This window comes from Cetorhinus maximus, chromosome 6, assembly GCF_964194155.1.
Source record: "Cetorhinus maximus chromosome 6, sCetMax3.hap1.1, whole genome shotgun sequence".
Classification (NCBI taxonomy): domain Eukaryota; kingdom Metazoa; phylum Chordata; class Chondrichthyes; order Lamniformes; family Cetorhinidae; genus Cetorhinus; species Cetorhinus maximus.
In genome coordinates, this window is record NC_135884.1 from 121,939,129 (window position 1) to 121,961,001 (window position 21,873).

Consider the following 21,873-nt stretch of genomic DNA (forward strand, 5'->3'; position numbering starts at 1 on the left):
TGACCTGATGCTATGAGACTTCATTAATGGCGTCAATGTTGAGGACTCACATGCCTACTCCATCCTGACTGTATACCACTGTGCCCCCGCCTCTGGTGGCTCTGTCCTGCCTGTGGCATGGCGATGGAGGAGTCTGGGATATTGGTTGTAAGGTATTTTCATACTCTCAGAATCACGTCAGGCTGTTGGACAGTTCTCAATTTTGGCACAAGTCCACAGATGTTAGTGAGGAGGACTTTGCAGGGTCAACTGGACAGGGTGTGCCATTTCCATTTCTAGAGCATGGGTCAATGCCAAGTTGTCTATTTGGTTCTATTAATTAACTTTTCCATAGCAGTTCGATACAACTGAGTGATGTGCTAGACCATTTTAGTGGACAGTTAAGAATCAGTCACATTGCTGTCAGTTTTGAGTCACATGTAGGCCATATCTGGTAAGGGCAGCAGATTTCCTTCCCTGAAGGACATTAGTGAAGCAGATAACCTAATTGTCTCCACGTTAATGATCACGAAACTATCTTTTTATTCCAGATTTATTAATTAATTGAATGTAATAGCCCCCAGTGGTGGGATTTGAACTCATGTCTTTGGAGTTTTAGTCCGGTCTCTGGATTGCTAGTTCAACAACATAAGCACTATGCTACTGTCTCCCTTATTTCATCCCATAATTCTGTCCTTGTATTTACATAGCTTCACTATTTTACTGAAGTGTTAAGAGGATTTCTCACTCATTACTCCAAAATCTGGGCCAATATCTTGTAAATATGTATTTGTAGATAAAATAACCTTGTAATCTGATTATATGAATTTGCCCAAGCTATCAGCGAGGCAATATTATAATGTTTCTAGAGATTCCTGTTTTAGTGAGTGAGCACTGCTGGCAGCTTTTTTTTTGTGTCCTTTTAATGTTTTAAAGTTCATTCGTCTCCATATTAACGTTTCATGCTTCACCAAATTTTACTTCTTTCATGAATCGAATATTATGAAATCAAATTCAAAGTGGTCATAAAATTATACCAATCTAGAATGACCCAGAAGTCCTGTGATTACACCATTTAATTCGTTTGTAAATGATTCCAAGATTTTTGCATCCACTACACTATCTGGGAGTTCATTCCATTTATTGATCACTTCTTGTGTGAAGAGCTTCCAACCATGGTCCTATATTTACAATTTAGGTTAAAGTAATTCTTTGGATTTACATTTTCCATATTGTTAGCTGACATATACCTCTATGGGCTTAGTTTTGACTTCTTTTGAGGCTAAGAAGCCTTTTTTTAAATCTTTCATCATAGCTCCATTCATTCTCTTAGACTTGGGATCAGTCTTTGGACCTTCCAGTGCTTGCATGTTGTCTTGGTGGCGAGAATTAGAATAGTACCAGGGATGAGGGACTTCAGTTATATGGAGAGACTAGAACAGTCTTCCTTGGAGAAAAGGTTGAGGATAAGGAGAGAATTAATTGTGATGCTCAAAATTGAGGTTTTGATGGGAGTAAATAAGGAAAAACTGTTCCCAATCCATTTGCTAGTGGAATCACAGATTTAAAATAACTGGCAAAAGAACTGGAGGGGAGATGAGAATTTTTTACACTGAGTTCTTATGTTTGGAATGCACTGTCTGAAAGAGTATTGGAAGTAGACTCGGTAACTTTCAAAAAGAAATTGGATATAGACTTGAAAAGGAAAACAAAATGCAGGGCTATGGGGAATGGTTAGGGTAATTGAGCTAATTGGATAGCTTTTTCAAAGAGCTGGCAGAGTTATGATCAGTCGAAGGGCCATCTGTGCTGCATGATTCTATGATCCTGGTAAACGAGGGATGATAGAGCCAGGAAAATTAGAGTTCCAGTATGACTTCTGCCTTGTATCCTTCAGTTTTGGTCCTAAACATTTTGTTGACCTTGTTGCTCTGCATTGGTTAATCATGTCTCTTCCAACTTCATCCTGAGCTATTTCAACACTATTCGTGGAGTACATGTATTACCAGTTTTTCTTTCTAGTATGCAACGCTTTACACTGGCAAGTAATTAATTAACTTGCCAATGTTCTGCCCACACACATTTTATCCAGTCAAATACAGCTAAATATATTTTGTTGTACTAAAATTATATGGAATTTTGAAGGTGGGGTGTGGAAAATGTGTAGAAATATTGCAAGCTGGAAACCAAACTGGAGACTTACCGATAGCTGGTATGTACAATTAATGTTGGGAGGATAACAGAGAAATGCCTGCAGCACCAATGAAGTTGTCATAAAGCTGAGCTGACCAGTTGTGATCTTCTGTTTGGCAGGTCCAATGTTGTAAGTAGACTGAACAAAATATCTCCGTTCATAGCTGCAACTTTGTGATTTCTTATTTGCTTTGTTGAATTACATTTCTAAAGTTTTAAGAAGTAAAACGATTGTGATAATATGACAGATTTCTTTGCTTTCAAACCAGGACACTTTTTGTATACCATTACATGGAAGATGATTGAAATTTTCATTATCAAGGTATGTAACCATAACTATTTTATACATTGCTTCTATAACTTCTTGTAGAGAAGACAGAAACTTTGTTTTAGCTCATTTGATCAGAATGCAGTTTCGTTTAATGTTTTGAAGTTCATTTGTGTTCACATTAGCATTATATACTTCACCAAATTCCTTCTTTCATGAAACTTGAAATCAACTTCTGAATGACCATAAGAAAATTATGGATGAGAAAAGCTATTTGCTCCATCTAGCCATCCATCTAGAATGATCTCCAGTCCTGACTGAGATGACTGGGACAGGATTACTCTTGGAGTACTTATGTGGGTTGTTACTAAAATTTAGTTCATTATTCATATGTTTTAAAATATAACTTTTAACTGTAGGAATTAGTTGTAACTGTAGGTAAATGGAAACATCTGGTTGAGAACTGGTAATAATACTGTTGTAAATGCGATTCAATCAAGTCTGGGTTTAATACACTTAAAAGGTAGAGTATGTTTACCTGCAAAGTAGAGTTGTGAAAACAATAAACAATAGGGGCCTTTTATCTTAGTTTGGCAGCGCCAGAAAGTCTGCCCTTGCATACACAATTTAAATCTTTTACTGAAGTATTTCCCAGATGAAAGCAAGCTTTTCTCTTTCCCAGGACATGGGCACTGCTGGCTAGGCCAGCATTTTTAATGCCCATCCCAAGTTATCCTTGAGAAGGTGGTGGTGAGCCACTTTCTTGAACTGTTGCAGTCCATGTGGCAAAGGTACACCCACAATGCTGTTTGGGAGGGAGTTCCAGGATTTTGACCCAGCGGCAGTGAAGGAATGGCAATTATAGTTCCAAGTCAGGATGGTGTGTGGATTGGAGGGGAACACGCAGGTGGTGGTGTTCCCATGCATCTGCTGCCCTTGTCCTTCTGGATGGTAGTGGCTGTGGGTTTGGAAGGTGCTGTCGAAGGAGCCTTCGCAAGTTGCTGTGATGCATCAAGACACTGTTGCTACTGTGCATCGGTGGTGGAGGGAGTGGATGTTGGAGGTGGTGGATGGGTACCAAACAGTGGGCTGTTTTGTCCCGGATGCTGTCGAATTTCTTGAGTGTTGATAGAGCTGCGCTCATAAAGACAAGTGGAGAGTATTCCATCACACTCCTGACCTGTGCCTTGTAGATAATGGACAGGCTTTGGGGAGTTAGGAGGTGAGTTACTTGCTGCAGAATTCCCAGCCCCTGACCTGCTCTTGTAGCCACAGTATTTATATTGCTGGCCCAGTTGGTTTCTGATCAATGGTAACCCTCCCAGGATGTTGTTGGTGGGGGTTTCAGTGATGGTAATTCTATTGAATGTCAAGGGGAGATGGTTGGATTCCCCCTTGTTAGAGCTGGTAATTGCCCGGCACTTGTATGGCGCGAATGTTGCTTGCCACTTACCAGCCCAAGTCTGAATGTTGTCCAGGTCTTGCTGCATATGGGCATGGACTATTTCAGTATCTGAGGAGTCACGAATATTACTGAACATTGTGTAGTCATCAGCGAACATCTCCACTTCTGACTTTTATGATGGAGGAAAAGTCATTGATGAAACAGCTGAAGATGGTTGGGCCTAGAACACTACCTTTAGGAACATCTGGGACTGAGATGATTGACCTCCAACAACCGCAAGCATCTTCCTTTGTACTAGGTATGACTCCAGCCAATGGAGATTTTTACCGCTGATTCCCATTAACTCCAGTTTTGTTAGGGCTCCTTGATGCCACAGTCAAATGCAACCTTGATGTCAAAGGCAGTCACACTCACCTTACCTCAAGCTGAAAGCAGCTTTGTAAACATGGGGTTTCATTATGAGCCCAGGGAGTCTGGAGAAAGGGTCATAAAACTCCATTTGCAACAAAAATTATTCATATGGGTTACATTATCAAAAAGTATCATTGAAAGTAAAATTTGTTTGCATTTCTGTTTGAACTATCCCAAAGCAGAGATAGTGATTCAAGGTTCAGCCTTGGTAAGAAAGTTCTTTTGTTTAATTTATCTGATGCGTGTTTGCTGATAGAAGGAAGCAGTTCAGTTTGGGAGCTGACTGGGCAGTTGCAGCTTTGCGTCAGTGTAGATTGCGTCTCATTTGATTGAGGGAGCCAACAGGTGATGATAGTCAGTTAAACCTGCACTTTAAGCTGAGAAAATACTAACTTCATTGTTCACTGAGTGAAAGTGCGTGGGGATCTATCTCAGTTTGGATTTTAAGGGAAAAGCAGCTGCAAGATTTTGCTCTAGCTTGCAGTTGGTGGAAGAAATCTACAGTAGTCCTCACAGAGCCTTGTTGCAGAAAGCAGTCAGCAAAGTTAGCTTGGAAATTTGAGGAAATCAGTTGGGTATCTGCAGGCAACCAGAACAAAGAGCTGAGGCATCCACATTCATGAGGTATTAAATTAAAGTTAGTGTTGCTTAGCCAAAAAGCTAATGGAAGGATCCTCATAAAATATTACCTTGGAGAAAAACTGGATTACTGAGGAGCATTAAAATGAATTTGGGAGAGCTGTGGCATTTCTTTTTGGGGCCACTAAAGAAGTGAATGAGCTTTCTAGATTGTTGTCACATAAGGGAATTCTTGAAGTTGGGGAGTTTGTGTGAGGAGTAAAAAGTAGAACCAGGACTCGAGCATAATTAATTACAAACTTTAGTGTTAAATTAATGCTTGCTTTGTTAAACTTTCTTACATATAAGAATTAATCTTTAAAACATGAAATTAGGTAATAAAATGTCAACCAAAGGATCCATCTATACAAATGCCAACTTACAAACAAATAATTTTTAAAGAATATTTCAGGGAATCTTAGCAAAGGCATTTTTATGAATCTTATTCTGGTATCCGCCATATATTTTATGGAATGATACACCACTGACCCATTGTACCTGTGTGGGCTGTTAGTCCTACTCCCCTGTCCTTTCTCCATAGCAAATTTACCACTTCAAAATAGTCATTGTCATCATCTTCGGCAGTCCCTTGGTATCGAGGATGACTTCGATTTGATATGTTCTGAGAGTGCTGATAAGTCCATGTGCGATCTGCAGACTCTGCCACATGCAGGGCAGACGAGATGTTTGAAATTTATTGTGCCTTTTCCGATGGCTTGACTTCGCCTCTGCGTGTACCCGACAAAGTCTCTTGATGTGTTCGGTGCCTTCCTAAATAAACCTTCTCCATTTTGGCGAGTCACAAGCCTGGGACACTCTTGAGTCAGCAAGGAAATTTGATCTCTTCAAGGATGCTTTGAGGATATCCTAAAGTGTTTCCGCTGTCCTGGGAGTGTCCTGCCATGTTCTGAGTGGAACAGTTGCTTCGGGGGTCCAGTGTCAGGCATGCGAGTGGCAGTTTTCACCCAGCAAAGCTGGTTTAGAGTGATTAGCACCTGAGAGGATGCTGCTTTTGGACTAACTTTCTTGCCACCAGATTTGAATGATCTTGCAAAGGCACTGCTGGTGGAACTTCTCCAGTACTTTGAGGTACCCACTATTGGTTGTCCAAGTCTCTGAAACACAGGAGCGTGGGGATCACTGCTGCCCAGTAAACCGTGACCTCAGTCTTGGTTTTGAGATCCTGCTTCCAAGTTGGCTGAAGGCTAAACTGACACATGGAGACAATGATGAACTTTGTTGTCCCTCTGCCTCCATCAAGAGGAGGCACCCAAGGTATGGAAAATGGTCCATGATTTCCAGGATCCCGTCATTGATCTTAATTGATATGGGGAGGTGTTGTGCAATGGGAACTGGTTGGAAGAGGATCTTAGTTTTCTGGGCGTTTTAATGAAATAACTATTTTCTCATATGCTTCAGAGAAGGAGTCGATGGTGACCTGGAGCTCAGTTTTTGAGTGAGTGCACAAGCACTATCTACATACTGAAGCTCAGTGACTGAGATTAGAGTGGCATAGGTTGAACAGTTTCCTATTTGTTCTGTAGATTATCTCCATGCCTGTGGTGGTGAGGTGCAGTATTGCAGCATGGAAAATGGTTAATGGAGTTGGTGCAATGACATGACTCCTGTTTGACCCCAGACTTCACTGAGATAGGGTCTGTGGTGGTTCTGTTGGTTAGGATCAGGGCTTGCATGTCATTGTGGAGTAGATGGAGGATGGTGACAAATTTCTGAGGCCAGAGTTAGAGGAGCGCTGAAATATCTGAGTTGTAGGACTGGAGAAGATGGCAGAGATCAGGAGAGGTGAGATCATGAAGGGATTTGAAAACAAGGACAAGAATCTTAAAATCAAGACATTGCTTTTTTGGGAGCTGATGTCAGTCAGTGAGAACAGGGCTGATGGATGAATGTGACGTGTGAGTTAGGATACAGGGAGAATTTTGGATATGCTTGTTTTTATGGGAAATGGAAGCTGGGAGGCTGTCTAAAAGTTGATTGGAATACTCTTGTCTAAACACAGGAATGGTCTTTTTACTGCTTTTGGCACAAATCCCATTTTTTCTCAGCAGTTAGAACGGAATACAGTACTTCCTATGGTGATTCGATCAGATTGCATATTACTTGGTTATAACTTTTTCTTACTAGTATTCTATTCTTTTTCCCATGTATTTCATTGTTTGATGAATTTATTGATTTCTACACTGTGTTAAGACCAATAGGATTTGTTCTTGGTTGTTTTAAATATTCGTAAAGTGCATGTGTTGCTTGCTCTTTTTAATCCTTCCTACATTTTGTCCGTATTAAGTTTAATCTGCTATATGTCTGCCATTTCTGATTCAAACTGCCCCTTCTAGTTTGATGTTTGCAAATTTTACTACTTGAATTTGGGGTTTTGAATCCAATTCATTTATGGTCATTAGAAACAGTAGCGGTCACAAAACTGAGCATGCCACCCTAACATAACTCCTCTAGTGAGAGTTTGTTTATTTTTTTTTCGGCCAAGTTTAAAAATCTATTGCCAGGATTTATCTTGAATCCTTACACCTTTTGAGTCTAGGTATTAGCCTTTTATCAAATGCTTTTTGGAAGTTTAGGTACACTTGTCGTTCTTTGAAAATGATTGTGAGCATGATAGACACAATTTTAGAGTATTCCCTAGGTTGCTTAACATTTAAATGGCTCAATGCACAACAATTTGGTCTCTATCCCCTTTTTTATAATAATTTCAGAACTGCAGCAAGCTTTGGTATCTTATACTTCTCATGGTGGATATAATTTGGCTGACTTGATACCAAACTTTCTAGCTGCTAATTGCTTTTAATTGCACTAGGTATGTGGAAGGAAACTAGCAAATGTTGGCATTTCCATGCGTCTTCTGCCCTTGTCCTTCTAGGTGATAGAGGTCACTGGTTTGAAGGTGCTGTCAAAGGAGGCTTGATGAGCTTCTACAGTGCATCTTGTATATGGTACAGACTGCTGTCACAGTGCGCTTGTGGTGGAGTGAATGAATGTTTAAGGTAGTGGATGGGGTGTCAATCAAGCAGGGTGCTTTATTCTGGATGGTGTTGAGCTTCTTGTCTGTTGTTGGAGCTGCACGTGGAGAGTCTTCCATCACACTCCTGACTTGTGCATTGTAGGACAGGCTTTGGGGAGTTAGGAGGTGAGTTACTTGCCACATAATTCCCAGCCTCTGACCTGCTCCTGTAGCTGTATTTATATGGGCTGGCCCAGTTCAGTTTCAGGTCAGTGGTAACCCTCAGGATGTTAATGGTGGAGATTCAGTGATGATAATGCCATTGAAAATCATGGGGAGATAATTAGATTCTCTCTTGTTGGAGACTCATTGCCTGGCATTTGTGTGGTGCTAATGTTACTTGTGTTTGCTTAGGTGGAAGACCCTGGCTGTTTCTGGGGGCGAATAACAAATGGCTTCAGTGATCTGGTTGAAAATGAAAATCAGTATCAAAGATTGGAGGAAAAGATGAATCAACTTTACCACAGAAGCCACGAAGATTTGGAAGAAATTAAGCTTCCTGTTCTAGAACAAGGACAGGTAATCTGTTTTTATACTCTGAGAACATTTATAAGCAAGAAATCAAAACCTTAATTTTCATACCAGTACTACTCCTGATGGAAAGCAATTGCAGCCTCTATCATCACTATCTATATCTTCAAGCTACAATATGCATCTAAAAGTGCATGTTGCCACAGTAACATGGACTGCTTGGGGGGGATCGGTTGACTCAGTTGGCTGGATGACTGGTTTGGATCAGCTTGGTGCTGACAGCGTTGGGTTTGATCCCCATTCCAGCTGGGATGGATTTAGGACCTGGCTCCTTGCCCTACTCATGATGGAGATCACAGCACTGTGGGTTGGATCTGCCTTCAGGCAGAGCACTTGAGAAGAGAAATAAGCTTCTGCATAGTCTGTGCTGACTGTTCAGTGGCATTTCTGAAGGGGAGCTGTCATGCTAGAAGTGCTGTCTTCAGATAAGATGTTAAGCTGAGGCTTTGCCTGATCAGATTTATGTTATAGATCCCATGGTATTATTTAAAGAGCAGAATTCTCCTGGTGCCCTGGTCAAAATCTTGAATCCACCAACACCACTAAAATTGCTTATTCGGTTATTCATCTTATTTACTGTTTGTAGAGCTTTGATGCATGTGACCTTGGCTGCCACATAACAGTGGCCAACTTTTAAGAAGTCATTTATTGGCTGTAAAGCATTTTGGATCCATATTGTATCATATCACGTCCTCTATATGAATCCAAATTCCTTCTTTACTTTTCAAAGGAACTTGTTACACTTGTATACATTCTAACCAACTATTTAAAGTCTTTTGAAAAGAATTTCCTTATGTCCTGCGCTGCCTTTTCTCTTTCCAGTGAGCAAATGATGAGAACTGCCTTGAAATCTCATCTGTGGATAATGGTGTTCAAATTTACTAGGGATAAGTAAAGCTCCAGTAACATTTTAATTAGCAAATTTGAACTCAAATGTATAGCTACTTGAGAAATGGCAGAGCTTATATCGCTTCTAATTGGACAATGACTTCCTGTCTTTTGTTGCAGATTTGTGCTATTTACTGCCACGAACTACGGTGCTGGTGCAGGGCAATACTAGAATCCCTTGTATCAAGTGGAAGTAGTTATCTTGCAGAGTGTTTCCTAGTTGACTACGCAAAGCACATTCTGGTGAAAGCAAAAGAGTAAGCATTAACAATGCACAATTTTCTTGTACTGTTGAGAGAGTGATTAAAACACATTTTATTAAACCTGTAGTCTGTTCATAAAAAATTCCAATTTTTAAAATTAATTTTGGTCATCAAGGTGAAACTTCTTACTGCTGGGGATTAGAACAAACACTCCCTGGTCTTTGGAGACTTCTTGAAGGGGAAGGAGTCTATGCCTGTGTGCCACATTTCTGTTGGTATCAGGATGTTAATGCTGTTATCCATGATGAGGTTATGCATGGCAAGAATCCAGTTCATAAGTGAGTAAATATTTTGAGGAGAAATATGGGTTGGTCATAACAGGCTGGCGATTGTGATACTTTGACAGAAGGGGTGAGTAGGATGGGGATGGAGTTGGTGAGATTAATCTCCACTCTTGCCAGCCATCTCACTCGGCATGCTCCTTGGGGGAATTGGGCAATTGGGTTTTATATCCATGGCAGCATTGGTTGCTATGATGGACCTGGCGGGGAATGCTGAGGGATACCCAGGTCAGAGCTTGTTTGAGGGGTTGATGGCAGGTGAGAGAACGATTGCTGAGAATTTATGGCTAGGTATTAAAATCAAGGACTCTATATAGAAGAATCAGATGAAAGATTGCAAGGCTGTGTGAAGGGTGGGGGTTGGAAAAAGGGACTGTGAAAGGCCAAGAGTTTGAAATAACAGCAGTGAGGTTGGGTTGTGTGGCAGCCGTTGTCTGCATAAAAATGGACACAAAGCTTAAAAGACTAACTTCAAGTTAATCAAATTTGGATCACACAAATAAATTATGTGCAAATTGTATGTTTTCCATTTTGCATATCTTAAATGCCTTAAAATAATTCTAATATGGGAATATCTCTGCTTATTTAACAAACTTGGTTCTTATGCTCTGAAGAGCTAACTAAATTGAGGGTTGCAAAAACATGGCATTACCAACTAGTTTATATTTCTGCAAGTAAAAATCATCCAAGAAGCAACTGTTGCCTTGTATATTGGTACAGATGAATTTTGCCCAATTCAAAATAACATTGGCACTTGCTATACCATCAGCAATGATCTCTTTACAGCTTTTTATCCAAGAGATGTAGTTTTTAAAAAAATGTTATGTTTTGTACGTGGTACAAATTTAAGGATGGAGCAAAACATTTTTTAAAGCAATAGAATGCTGTGACTTTCCTGGTAGATCATTTGCTCAAACCTATGAAAGCTATAACCAATAAAGTTGTGGGGGAATAATCAGGCTTATTTTTTGTTGTTTATCCATTACTAATAAAGAATCTACGAAATGTACCCTCTAATTTCTCTTAATATGGCTGCTAAAATCATTGCACGAGTTTTTTTTGCAGTTAACAGACCAATGCTTCTGAAATTTGCATATTCAGATTACTATCTACTGAAGTTAGTTTTAAACTATGAGAAGAAGTAGCCCTGTTTCTGGATAGTCACATACTGGTTGTACCCTGGAAGATGTGCTACGGAACTCCTCTGAAGTCCCAACACAAGGACTCTGTGGGAATTGCTTGGGAAGTTTAAAACTCCGATGGGCAATTCCCCTGCTCCCGAGGACCCTCTGGATAGTCCCAACTTTATTACCTTGTTCATTCGTTCACTTGCTCGGCCAGCATTTATTGCCCATCCCTAATTGCCCTTGTTCGGAGGGCATTTGAGAGTCAACCATATTTCTGTGGGTCTGGAGTCACATGTGGCCAGACCAAGTAAGGATGGCAGATTTCCTTCCCTAAAGGATGTTAGTGAACGCGATGGGTTTTTATGACAATAGGCACTGGCTTCACAGTCATCATTAGCTTTTAATTCCAGATTTTTATTGGATTCAAATTCCACCATCTGCTATGGTGGGATTCTACCCACGTCCCCAGAGTATTACACCTGGGTTTCTGGATTACCGGTCTAGTGACAATACCACTACACCACCACCTCCCCCATAAAGGTAGTTACCCAGGAAATGTTAGACAGGAAAAAGCCTAAGTCAGGATTTTCTGGTTGCTCCAAAGATCAATAGACATTTGGCTGGCCCGCTGCATCTCCTGCAGCGGGACCCGCCATGGTAGGATGGGAAAATCATGGCCCTGGTCTAATTCCTGGGTAACTATACAATTGACCCCCAAACACTCAAACTGACCCCATCCCCCTACCGACTCCCTCCCACCCCCACTCTGACACAACTCCTTCCCTCTGACCCGACCTGACTAGCCTCTACCACTCAACTACCCTGACCCGATCCAACTAGCCCTGATCCAATCCACCTGCCACCCTACCCTCTATCCCACTTACCCTCTCTCTCTAGCTGTTTTCAAAGCGGCTTCGGGACATTTATACTCTTACCGGAATACGGCAGCCAGTGCCATAAAAAGGGGGTGTGGCTTCTGCGCAGATTCTCTGCACTGCTCCCTATGAGGTTTGCTGCACTGGGTCAGATGTGTAGGATCCTCCATCAGGTGATCACTCCGAAAAATTGGAGGAAGATAAGTATGCATTTTTTTGTCAGACCAGGATGGGAAATTGGGTTTCCGACCTGATCGGAAGATCTGGGCCCCAAGTGTTTAAGATGGTAACTAATTTTATGCAATTAAATGGAAGTACTATGTGTATTTCTGGGACACAGATTGTTCACTTTTTGGTATGTGAATTGCCTTTAAAACCAGTTTGAGTTGTTTTAAGTTAGTTATTTGTGTGATTTTTTTTCTCCTAATCAATATCTATGTTTCTGTTCAGTGTACGAAGAGCAGTTGATACCTTTTGGAAACTACCATATCGTGCTAAAAAGTTTGCATTGTTTGGCATACAGCCAATGACATTGCACATTGATGTTTGTGAAGAGAAAGCAAAAATTGGGTAAGTGTGAACATTGCAAAATGTTATACATCTATACAAGCTATGCATCCGTATATAAAATTAAGATAAACTTTGTTAGTACAATACCCAAATGTACAGGTCTTGCAGATCAATTGTAGTAACCAGTTAACGAATCCATTTTAAAAAACCAACAAATGATCATTATCAAAAGATGCCCCTATACTGTATTTATTAATGCTTCAGTTTATTTAGCTGATCTCTCGTGACATTCAGGGATAGTCTATAGGTTCTGGAACATGTTTATAACGCTATTGGCTAACTGGGCTTTTGATTTTAAGGCCACTGCTCAGAACCCCTGAAAGGGAGTATCTATAAATTGGAGCTTAATTATTGGTTGTTGGAAATTGCTCCTGACTTGCAGCTGTTTGGCTCCCCTTGTTAGTTCAGCAATTTGCCCAGGCCATTGTGGCATTAAAAGAAGCAAGAAATAATTAAGAAAAGGAAAAGCTGCAGTTTTGAAATGAAATTTGGAAATGGACAGATTAGTCAATAACTATAAAGGAAAAGGACTGCTGACATTTCATATTTTCCACTTTCCCTCTTTTCCCTCCACCTCTCCATAAGAAGCAATAAGAATATGGTTTCAAACATAAAAGCAGAAATTCAATAATTCATAATATCAAGCTGATCTGTGCAGTTGATTTTTGAAATGTCTTTTGTGGTTTTTTTTAATTGGCAATCTATGTTAGAAGGGTAAAATAGAGTTAACATTTCAGGTCAAGGATCTTTCATCCGAATTCAGTTTTGATGAAACCACCTTGACCTGAACTGTTAACTCTGTTGCTGTCTCCACAGATGCTGCCTGACTTGCTGAGGGTTTCCAGCATTTTCTGTTTCTATTTCAAATTTTCAGCATCCTCAGTACTCTGCTTTTCATGTAGAAGCTTGGGGCCTGTTTTGCACTATTTGCGCTGCTTCCCAAGTGACTAAAGCCATGTAGCTGACTCCAAAATTACACCAATATCTCAGCATTACAATTTCCACTCATCAGATAAGCAAAAACGTATTTGCTATCAGTATTAAGCAAGTGAATCCTGCTCTGTGCTGTAGTCTGTTTCCTGTCACCCTCCTGACCCCAGCTTTTAGTCTTCCAAAGTTATTACATGAGTAGATCCTTAACTTTTCTCAAAGTATGTTGATTTTAATTTTAAAATTCTGCCTCCTAATCACCACCACCACCCCCATCCCCAACTTCCACACCCATTCTCTCCTATGTTCCTTCTTAGTGTATGGTTGTACCCTAGCATAGTCTTAGTTTCAGCTGGGGAGTAACCATTATAGCTGTGTCCTGAATTAACTGAGCAGTGCAGTGGGCAATGTCCAATGTGTTCAAAAATTAAAAGTTGGTACCTTGATATCTTCAGAAAGTAGCTAATTATTGGTATGGTAGCAAGTGCTTTGTGCTGGATTGGTATTGAGCATAATGTGTTTAGAGACGGTAGGGGCCACTGAGAACACTGGGGCAATTCAGAGGAGTTGATGCCTTCACAAGTTGGAGAAGAGTCTGTTGGGAAGAGTTCCAGCTGAAAACAGCGAGAAAGATATCCTCAGTCAAGATGCCCAAGGAGTATTCGTGGTTTCTTCCATCAAGCCTTTGGGACCTATGCAAAAGATTACTATCAGCTCACTCCATTTCTGTGCCACCCTGAGCACACTCTTTGGAAGTGCGGCAGGGGTTATGATTGATTAAGAGATGGCAGCAGTATAGTAAAAAACAGAAAGAAGCAGAATTGATGGTTTTTGTCTGAATTTAGCCTGTACAAAGAATTATATTCCCTTTTCAGAGATTGTAGTGTATCTTCCATACATGAAGCTAAGTTCCTGTTTTTAAACAGTGTGCTGCCATAATTCAGTCATTGTTTAATGACATTTATGGAGTATGTTTGACATGTTTCTGGGATACAGTAATTCTCACCAATAAGTATCTTTTTTGAGAGAATTCTGGAGTAATGCCTTTTTGCACAATTTGAATCTCTCAGTCTATACTAATGTATACTATTATACTAAAATGTTTTCAAACTTTTTATATTATTTCTAAAACACATCATAAAACCAAAAATAGGGTTTTAAGACCTTTCCTTACAGCTTGTCCCTCCTTTCTGTATTTTGACTTTTGGTCTCATTCTAGTTATAGAAAATGCAAATTCCAATTTCTTTTACAGCCCAGCAGTAAGATGGGATAGTGCCGCAGTGCAATATTTCCAAAAAATGTCTCGAGGTAAGTTTTTTTCCTTTTACCCTTAAAACCATGATCAAACATGGAGAGCCTTAGATGAAATGGAGCATATATTGTCATTGAGTATTCTGATTAAAGTTGTTGTTTTGTATTAGGGTAATATTTTGTATTTGGGTGATATTTTGAACAGTTATTACAAATATCTATAGCTTAGTCCACACAACTTTTTTTTAAAACTTTTAAATGTAAATTAGTCAGCATCTTACTATGAACCACAAAGGACCTGAATGTGGTAGTAAATGTAGTTTTAAAGGTTAGCTTTGGCTTTACAGCTCTGGTGCATTATACAATATGAATAGTTTTAAATCATGATTGTCTTATGTGTGGGATTTCTTTTTATTGTCTGTAACAGAATCTGAAGTTGCTGAGGCAAAATTACAAGGTATTGCTGGAGATACATTTGCAGTTCAATTATATCTCACTGTGAATGATGAAAAGGTAAATTGTTGATTTAATACAAATGGTTGTGCAAAAGTAGATAAAGTAGAATTTCTTAATTAAAGGAAATTGTTGTGGACAAGCAGTTGATTATACCTTATCTGTATTTTGATAATTGTAATATTTTATTCACTTTTTCTGTAAATGCTGAAATGACATCACTCTTGCAATTACAGTCCCCACTCTTTATGTCTGGTGCGTTGATGGCAATGTGATTTGCCTGCTATATACAGTGGATCTTGTAACTGAGAAACTTTGCTGTCGAAAGCTGCCTGAAAGCATAGGGGCCATGTCCTTGAGCACTTGACAGATTCTGCAGCTGGCAGGCAATATAGCATGGGACAACAATAATTCGTTTATGTTCCCCCTACAATGACAAGGAGCTTGAGAAGGGATTGCAGGAGTTCGAGTGGTCCTAGGAGAAAACTGGAAGTGGCAATGCTGTTGTCATGTAGCAAGAGTACAGACCGTTTCAGTTATGCAGTCATTAAAAATGAGCAATTGGTTTCTCCTCTTGTCCTTAAATAATGTGAAAGGGTCACCGAGAAGCATGAAAAGACTTATTGGGAAACTACTTGAAAAGGAGAGAACAGCTGAGGTAAAAAGGGTACTCTGCTTGAACTATTCAAAATAGTTTGTGTATTTAATCGATTTTTAAACAGCACCTTTGTAATTGGCACCTATGGAGATGGCAAATCGTTAATGTCAATATAGGCAGCTGTCCAGGATAAGTGTGTAGCATGTAAATGTTGATGGTCATATCTCAATTGAAAGGCTACTTCTGCACAGTATTTACTTACTATTTTAGTTCAGTAACTAGAAACTGTTGGTTTTAAGTAGACCTTGCACAGAAAATAGATATTTTCAGTCTTGTAATCGATTGGAATTAGGAAAGAGAAAGTCGTAAAATTAATGTAATTTGGGTAAAATGTTTACTGAGTTTGAAAATCTGTCTTATTTTTGGACAACCTAGACTCTTGACATGTAAAGTCAGGTGTAAGGGTCCTAAACTAATTAAATTTGACTGCCTCAGTATAGGGCTTAATGCCCAAAGCATATAACTGTCCAGGACTTGATATGTGACAGTAAGTGTCTTTGGTATATTATGAAAGCACTTGGATTTTTGTGAAAGTGGATTATTTTGGAAAAATAGGAGTGTAACTCCACACCTGAACTAGTTTTGCAATGACCTAACTGTTCTTAATAAGTGCAAGATATCGCTCTGATGTTCCTTCTTCACAAAATAAAATACAGATAAGTAAACATTAGTTTGACTCATTCTCCACATTATGAAATACATAGTTTTCATGCTGTTGTGAAATTATTGCTTTAAAATGAAAGCTTCATAATAACTCCCTGAATTTGTCAATTCTAAAAAATACACTTTATTGCACATATAATTTAAACCATTAGATTTTCTTTTGAGAACTGATATAATTGAGATGCCATGGTGATAAAGTGGAAGGTAAAATAATGGGAGTACTGCAGTTTCAGTAGGGTTGAGTTGCAAATGCATCATTATAGTTGACATTGAATGGGCAATGCTGACGAACTATGACTAAAATCTTGAAAACTGGAAGGTTTGTGGACAGGAAGTGCATGCCAATGCAAGATTTATTTTTAAACAATGAACCAAATTTCACCCCAAACATGACTTTGATCATTTAGTGCAAAACATGCATTTTTCATACCTTTGAAATCTGAATTTATGATTTGGATTTTTTGAAATTTGTATTGTTCTTTGGACAAGGTGTTAATTTTACTTTTTTATAGGTGTGCCTAAATGATGATTTAGTAGCAAAATTCTTTGCATGCTATATTTCACCAAAAAATCAAAATCTGATGAAAAGTCTGAATTCTTCATCAAAAGTCTCTTCGGTATTGTGCCAGAAGAAAGAAGCACCAGTTAAGAAGAATATTGGTCATGCAGCATTGGCTCTTTGGTCTGAAATTGTGCAAGGGACTGCACTCACAATATTAAACCAAGGTGAGGTCAAGCTCTTGACTGGGTCTGTTACTTTCTTGTTTTTCATACCTTCTGTCAAATTGTCATATTTCATCAGTTGTAAGGCATCCCTAAATGATGTTGTTTTGCTTGAAGTCTTGTGTCTGTTTTAAGACTATATATTCTCTTTGGTTATACAGCTTCTCTTGTTATCAAACTTGCCACTTCCAGGGCATAACACTGTTTCTTTATTTAAAAGAAAAAGTTCTTCCTCATGTTTCCCAGCACCCCCCCCCCCCAACTGTTTCTTGCTCAAAAGCTTAAAGATGTGTCCTTGTACAATCAGCTAATGCTTTGCTCCATGGAGAACAACTCCAGCTTCTCCATAACCTTGTAGCTAAAATCCCCTTTAGCCCTGGAAACATTCTGGTAAGTCTCCTCTGCACCCTCTCAAGGGCACTCGCATCCTTCCTAAAGTGTGGTGACCAGAACTAGATGTTTGTGGTTGTGACCGAACCAGAGCTTTGTGAAGGGTTTGCTTATAGAGTCAAAGATTTACCCTGTTTTGGTACGCAATATCTCTATGGAATATATCTGTATCTCTAATAAAGCCCAAAATCTCAAATGCTTTATTAATTTGTGCTCTCAATATGTATGTATATGAACTCCCAGATCCTTCTGTCTCTGCATACACTCTTTACAACTGTACCATTAAGTCTAAATTGCCTCTCCCAATCTCTTCTGCCTAAATGCTCACCTCGCACTCCTCTGTATTAAATTCCTTATGCCACTTGTCTGCCCATTCTTCTATGTCCTCTTGCAGTCAATTTAGTTTCATTCTCAGTTTGCTGCAACTTTGTGTTTGGTAGCATCGGCAAATTTTGGAATTTGACTCTCTGTTCCAATATCTACGCCACTCACCCTCCCATTATTTTGTGCATGCCTTCTTGATATGAGCAGAGAGAGTTATCCCCAATGTCCAGGCCAACATTTTATCCCTCCATCAACATCACAAACAGATTATCTGACCATTATCACATTGCTGTTTGTGGGAGCTTGTGCACAAATTGTCTTTGCATTTCCTACATTACAATATTGATTACAATTGAAAAGGGTTTTATTGGTTGTAAAGTGCTTCGAGATGTCCTGTGGACATGGAAGGCACCATATAATTACAAGCCTTCCATTTTTTTCGTTTGGAGTTTGTTTACTTTCTGATTGTGAATTAAATATATTTGAACGTCTCTTATAGGTTCTGCTGGCCAAGAGCAAGTTGCTCAATGTCTACAATCCCAAGAAAGCCTATCCTGGGAAAATGCTAATAAACAATGCAGCAAGACAGCTGTATCATTAGCCAGCAGAAAATCAGTGGAGTCACTCAAAACTTTTTCCTTTTGTCCTTTGGAAAAACAATCAGATTGCAAGAAAACAAGGTATGTGTTTATGTATTTCAATTTGGCTTTCCTCTGCTAATAAGGATAATTGTTTAACAGCTATAGGGTCCATAAAAATATACATTGTTCATCCTGTGGTACTGCTTATGGTAAAACTGAAGGAAAAAAACAGGGACACCATGTTTTGCAAAAGATATAGTGTATTACTCTTTGAGTGTGGGTGTATGCTTTTTATATTGTCAGATTGTTATGGTTCCTATACTATTTTTCAAGTATGACAAATTTTGCATCAGTACAATGGAAATTTGTGGATATGCAGAGTATTTATTATGACAGATATCTCAAATTTGCTCAGTAAGTTAAATGATATTCTGTCAGCTACTGTATGTATGCTGATGACAACCACCTCTATCTCTGCCACTTAACTTAATCCCATAAGATCCCATTGTGCATGAGTGAAAATTCTCTGCAACTGAACATTAGGAAGATGAAAACCATGTGTGCGAAATATGTTTGTCACATCTTAATATATATATTAAAAGCAAATTTACACTTTAACCTTAGGATCAGCGAAGAGTAACTAGCATCTAATTGAGTTGAGCCAGGTCCAATTTTAGCCTATAGCCAAGTTGCTTATAAGTGTACTTGAGCGGACAAATAATACATGATATACTGATTCTGTATTTATAAGAGAGCATTCCTTCCAACTTGCTTTTAGTAATGCCATAAGAAATTGGTTAGATATAATATAATGTATTAAGTTTTGAGACTTTCTGTTTGTATCATGCTTTCTTTGTGCATGATTATCAGTCGGTCATGTCTTGCCATTAGTTTTAAGATGTAAGCTACATATACTTAACGTTGCACTTACCTATTTCAGTCCTTCAAAAGCTAGGTGGTGCTATGGACCATGGTACCACCCACTACTATCCCTACATGATGTGGCCTCCATTTTCCACAGTATGCCTATCCACATCTGTGGCCCTGCTAGATTCTTTCTCCCCCCTGCTACCCAGACTGGTGACCACCATGTTCTGACCCTGTATGTTTGCAATTCTTTGTCTGGTTCTACTCTTAGGTGTCAGCTATAAGAATGTTTATATATTCTAACTATTAATAAAATATGGGTTGTTGCCCCAACCTTCTAACCAATAAATATCTTCTCAAAGGCAATTAGGAATGATCAACACTCACATCCCTTGAAAAGAATTTTCTTTAAAAAGCCCTTTCCTACTAATCGTGAAATAAGTGTGAATAAGATGCATTTTGTTTCTCTTCATTTAAGAAACTGTTCTAAACTTAATGTGCATCATTCTCATTCCTGGCCCTTAAGAAATAAAATTACCGTGATAATCTCTTATCCTTGAAATATCATGTGCTGTGAGCACTGCCATGAGTAATTCACTAGTACTTTATAAAATGTCAAAAGGCATAAAAAGCAAAGTGACAGACAGATGGTTCCTCATCCAAATTTGAGTTTAAAAAAAACAGTGGAGTTGAATTTTGAAAGCGTATGTATGCTCTCTCAAATAATTTTCCGTATTGTTTACAGTTTTTTCTTGGCCAAGTATTCAAAGCTATTATTGATTTTGGTTACTTCACTGGCTCTGGTAGAACGATAACTTTATGTATTAAAAAGAATTCTGCTAATCTTTTCTCTGTTGCTTATTTGGTACTAAGCTTGAATTTTTGTCTTGAAGTTGATAATTCTTGATGACCAGTTGAAATAGTTTTTTTGTTAATTGCCTGTTTAAAACCCCACAATTTTGAACACCCCTATTAAATCTCCTCTTGGGTTTCTCCATTCCGATGAAAAGAGCCCCAGTTTCTCTAATTTATCCTCATTACCGAAATTTTTCATCTCTGGTATCATCTTAGTAAATTTTTTTGCATTTAGTGCAAATTCATATTGTTTCCCCTAAAATGTATTGCTTTGCAAGTTTTCATATTAAATTTAATCTGATATCTATCTGCCTAACTGACTATACTCCCTGTCCTCTTGAAGTTGTTTCATGTCTCCTTCACCAAACTTTTTTTTTCCCATTTCCAGTTATCAGGGTATGAATTTAGGTGAATCTGCTGCCATGTATTGTTCACTTCTCATCCTCACCATTTTTTTTTTGAACTTAGGTTTTACCTCCATGATGAAATGAGAAAGGACAAGAAAACCTCCACAGCAATGCAGAAATGTGATGAAATACCAGCTTGTACAAGTTATGTATTCTCTTTATTACTATAATGTAATTCAGTTGAAAATAAATATTTGTGCAATAAAATACTAGTTTCCAGGGCTAATACATGGTAAAACCTCAACCAAAATTATATTTATACTATGAATAGTATAGTTCACTTTCATTTAAAATTTACTATCTGCTTCTGGGATGGCCAAAGGAGTTTGCCCATTGAATAACTAAGCCAGGAACAGTCCTTAACCTGATCCTAGCTTTGTGCGGACTACATTGGAGCAACAGGAAAGCTGCTTTAATTGGCTTTAATGCACTAAAGTTGAGGAGAAGAAAATTGGCTGGGATCCTGCTCCCTAAAGTTATGCAGCAGTTTCTGCTGGATATGTGCATGTGTTGACATTGAGAGAGGATCTGAATTATATTATGCTGTGTTTAAGTAGCCTGGCAACACTGTCTATCAAAACATATGCATGAATGATAACCACTCAGATAAGGTAATAGAGGGTGATGTAAGACAATTATTTGTGTCGTGGTCAACTGTGTGAAGCATCGCCTGATGTGGCTCAGGCTGGGCCTGGGGAAGGGTTGGGGGGAGGGGGCTGTGGGTGGGGGTATACACAGTGCCAAATACTGTGGCCCAGAGGCTAGAGGGGGGTCGGGCTCAGTGTTGTAGATGAGAAGCTCTATTGTCCAGAGCGTCAGATCAGAATAGTCAGCCTGACAGTTCCCTTTTTTTTAAACTAGGTCTTTCAAATCAGTTACACTGACACTTGTTACGCTGTTGCTTGGGTAGCTTCATGGTACCGATTTTTTTTTTTTTGAAATGCCCACCAGAAAATCACAAAACTGCCTGAAGTCGGCAGCAGCAGTTCCTATTTGCAGCATCTGTCACAAGAGTGCTCTTGGTTGAAAATCTGCTTGAATAATGTTAAGTGAAAATCCCTGGAATCATTTTGGAGCCAATTGGATGCTTTGTATGTGTGGTTGAGTGGGGGGGAGGTAGTGGTGTTTTTAGGGGTCACTTTTAAGGTTTAGTACCTCGAAATGAAATACTGTACACTTCTCAAAATTCTCTTTTGAATTTAAACCAGCATATAAATAGTAGTTGAAATTTTCATTATGCCCTAAAGTAGGCACAGTTCTGATGACATGCTGTTTTTTTTTAATTCATTCATGGGATGTGGGTGTCGCTGGCATTCATTGTCTATCC

At 39.0% G+C, this 21,873-nt stretch overlaps 1 protein-coding gene across 1 annotated transcript in view; it reads left to right on the forward strand.

The window, feature by feature from the left end:
• Window positions 1–2,446: 2,446 nt before the first annotated feature.
• The window catches only part of tdrd12 (tudor domain containing 12), a 144,030-nt gene continuing 124,603 nt past the window's right edge, over window positions 2,447–21,873 (forward strand). The window contains exons 1-9 of the mRNA XM_078544783.1: window positions 2,447–2,494; window positions 8,263–8,427; window positions 9,448–9,584; window positions 12,324–12,443; window positions 14,627–14,682; window positions 15,053–15,138; window positions 16,912–17,125; window positions 18,336–18,516; window positions 20,608–20,684. Of these exons, the coding sequence (XP_078400909.1) occupies window positions 2,471–2,494; window positions 8,263–8,427; window positions 9,448–9,584; window positions 12,324–12,443; window positions 14,627–14,682; window positions 15,053–15,138; window positions 16,912–17,125; window positions 18,336–18,516; window positions 20,608–20,684 (1,060 nt within the window). The 5' untranslated portion in view covers window positions 2,447–2,470. The remainder of the gene's footprint in view (window positions 2,495–8,262; window positions 8,428–9,447; window positions 9,585–12,323; window positions 12,444–14,626; window positions 14,683–15,052; window positions 15,139–16,911; window positions 17,126–18,335; window positions 18,517–20,607; window positions 20,685–21,873) is intronic.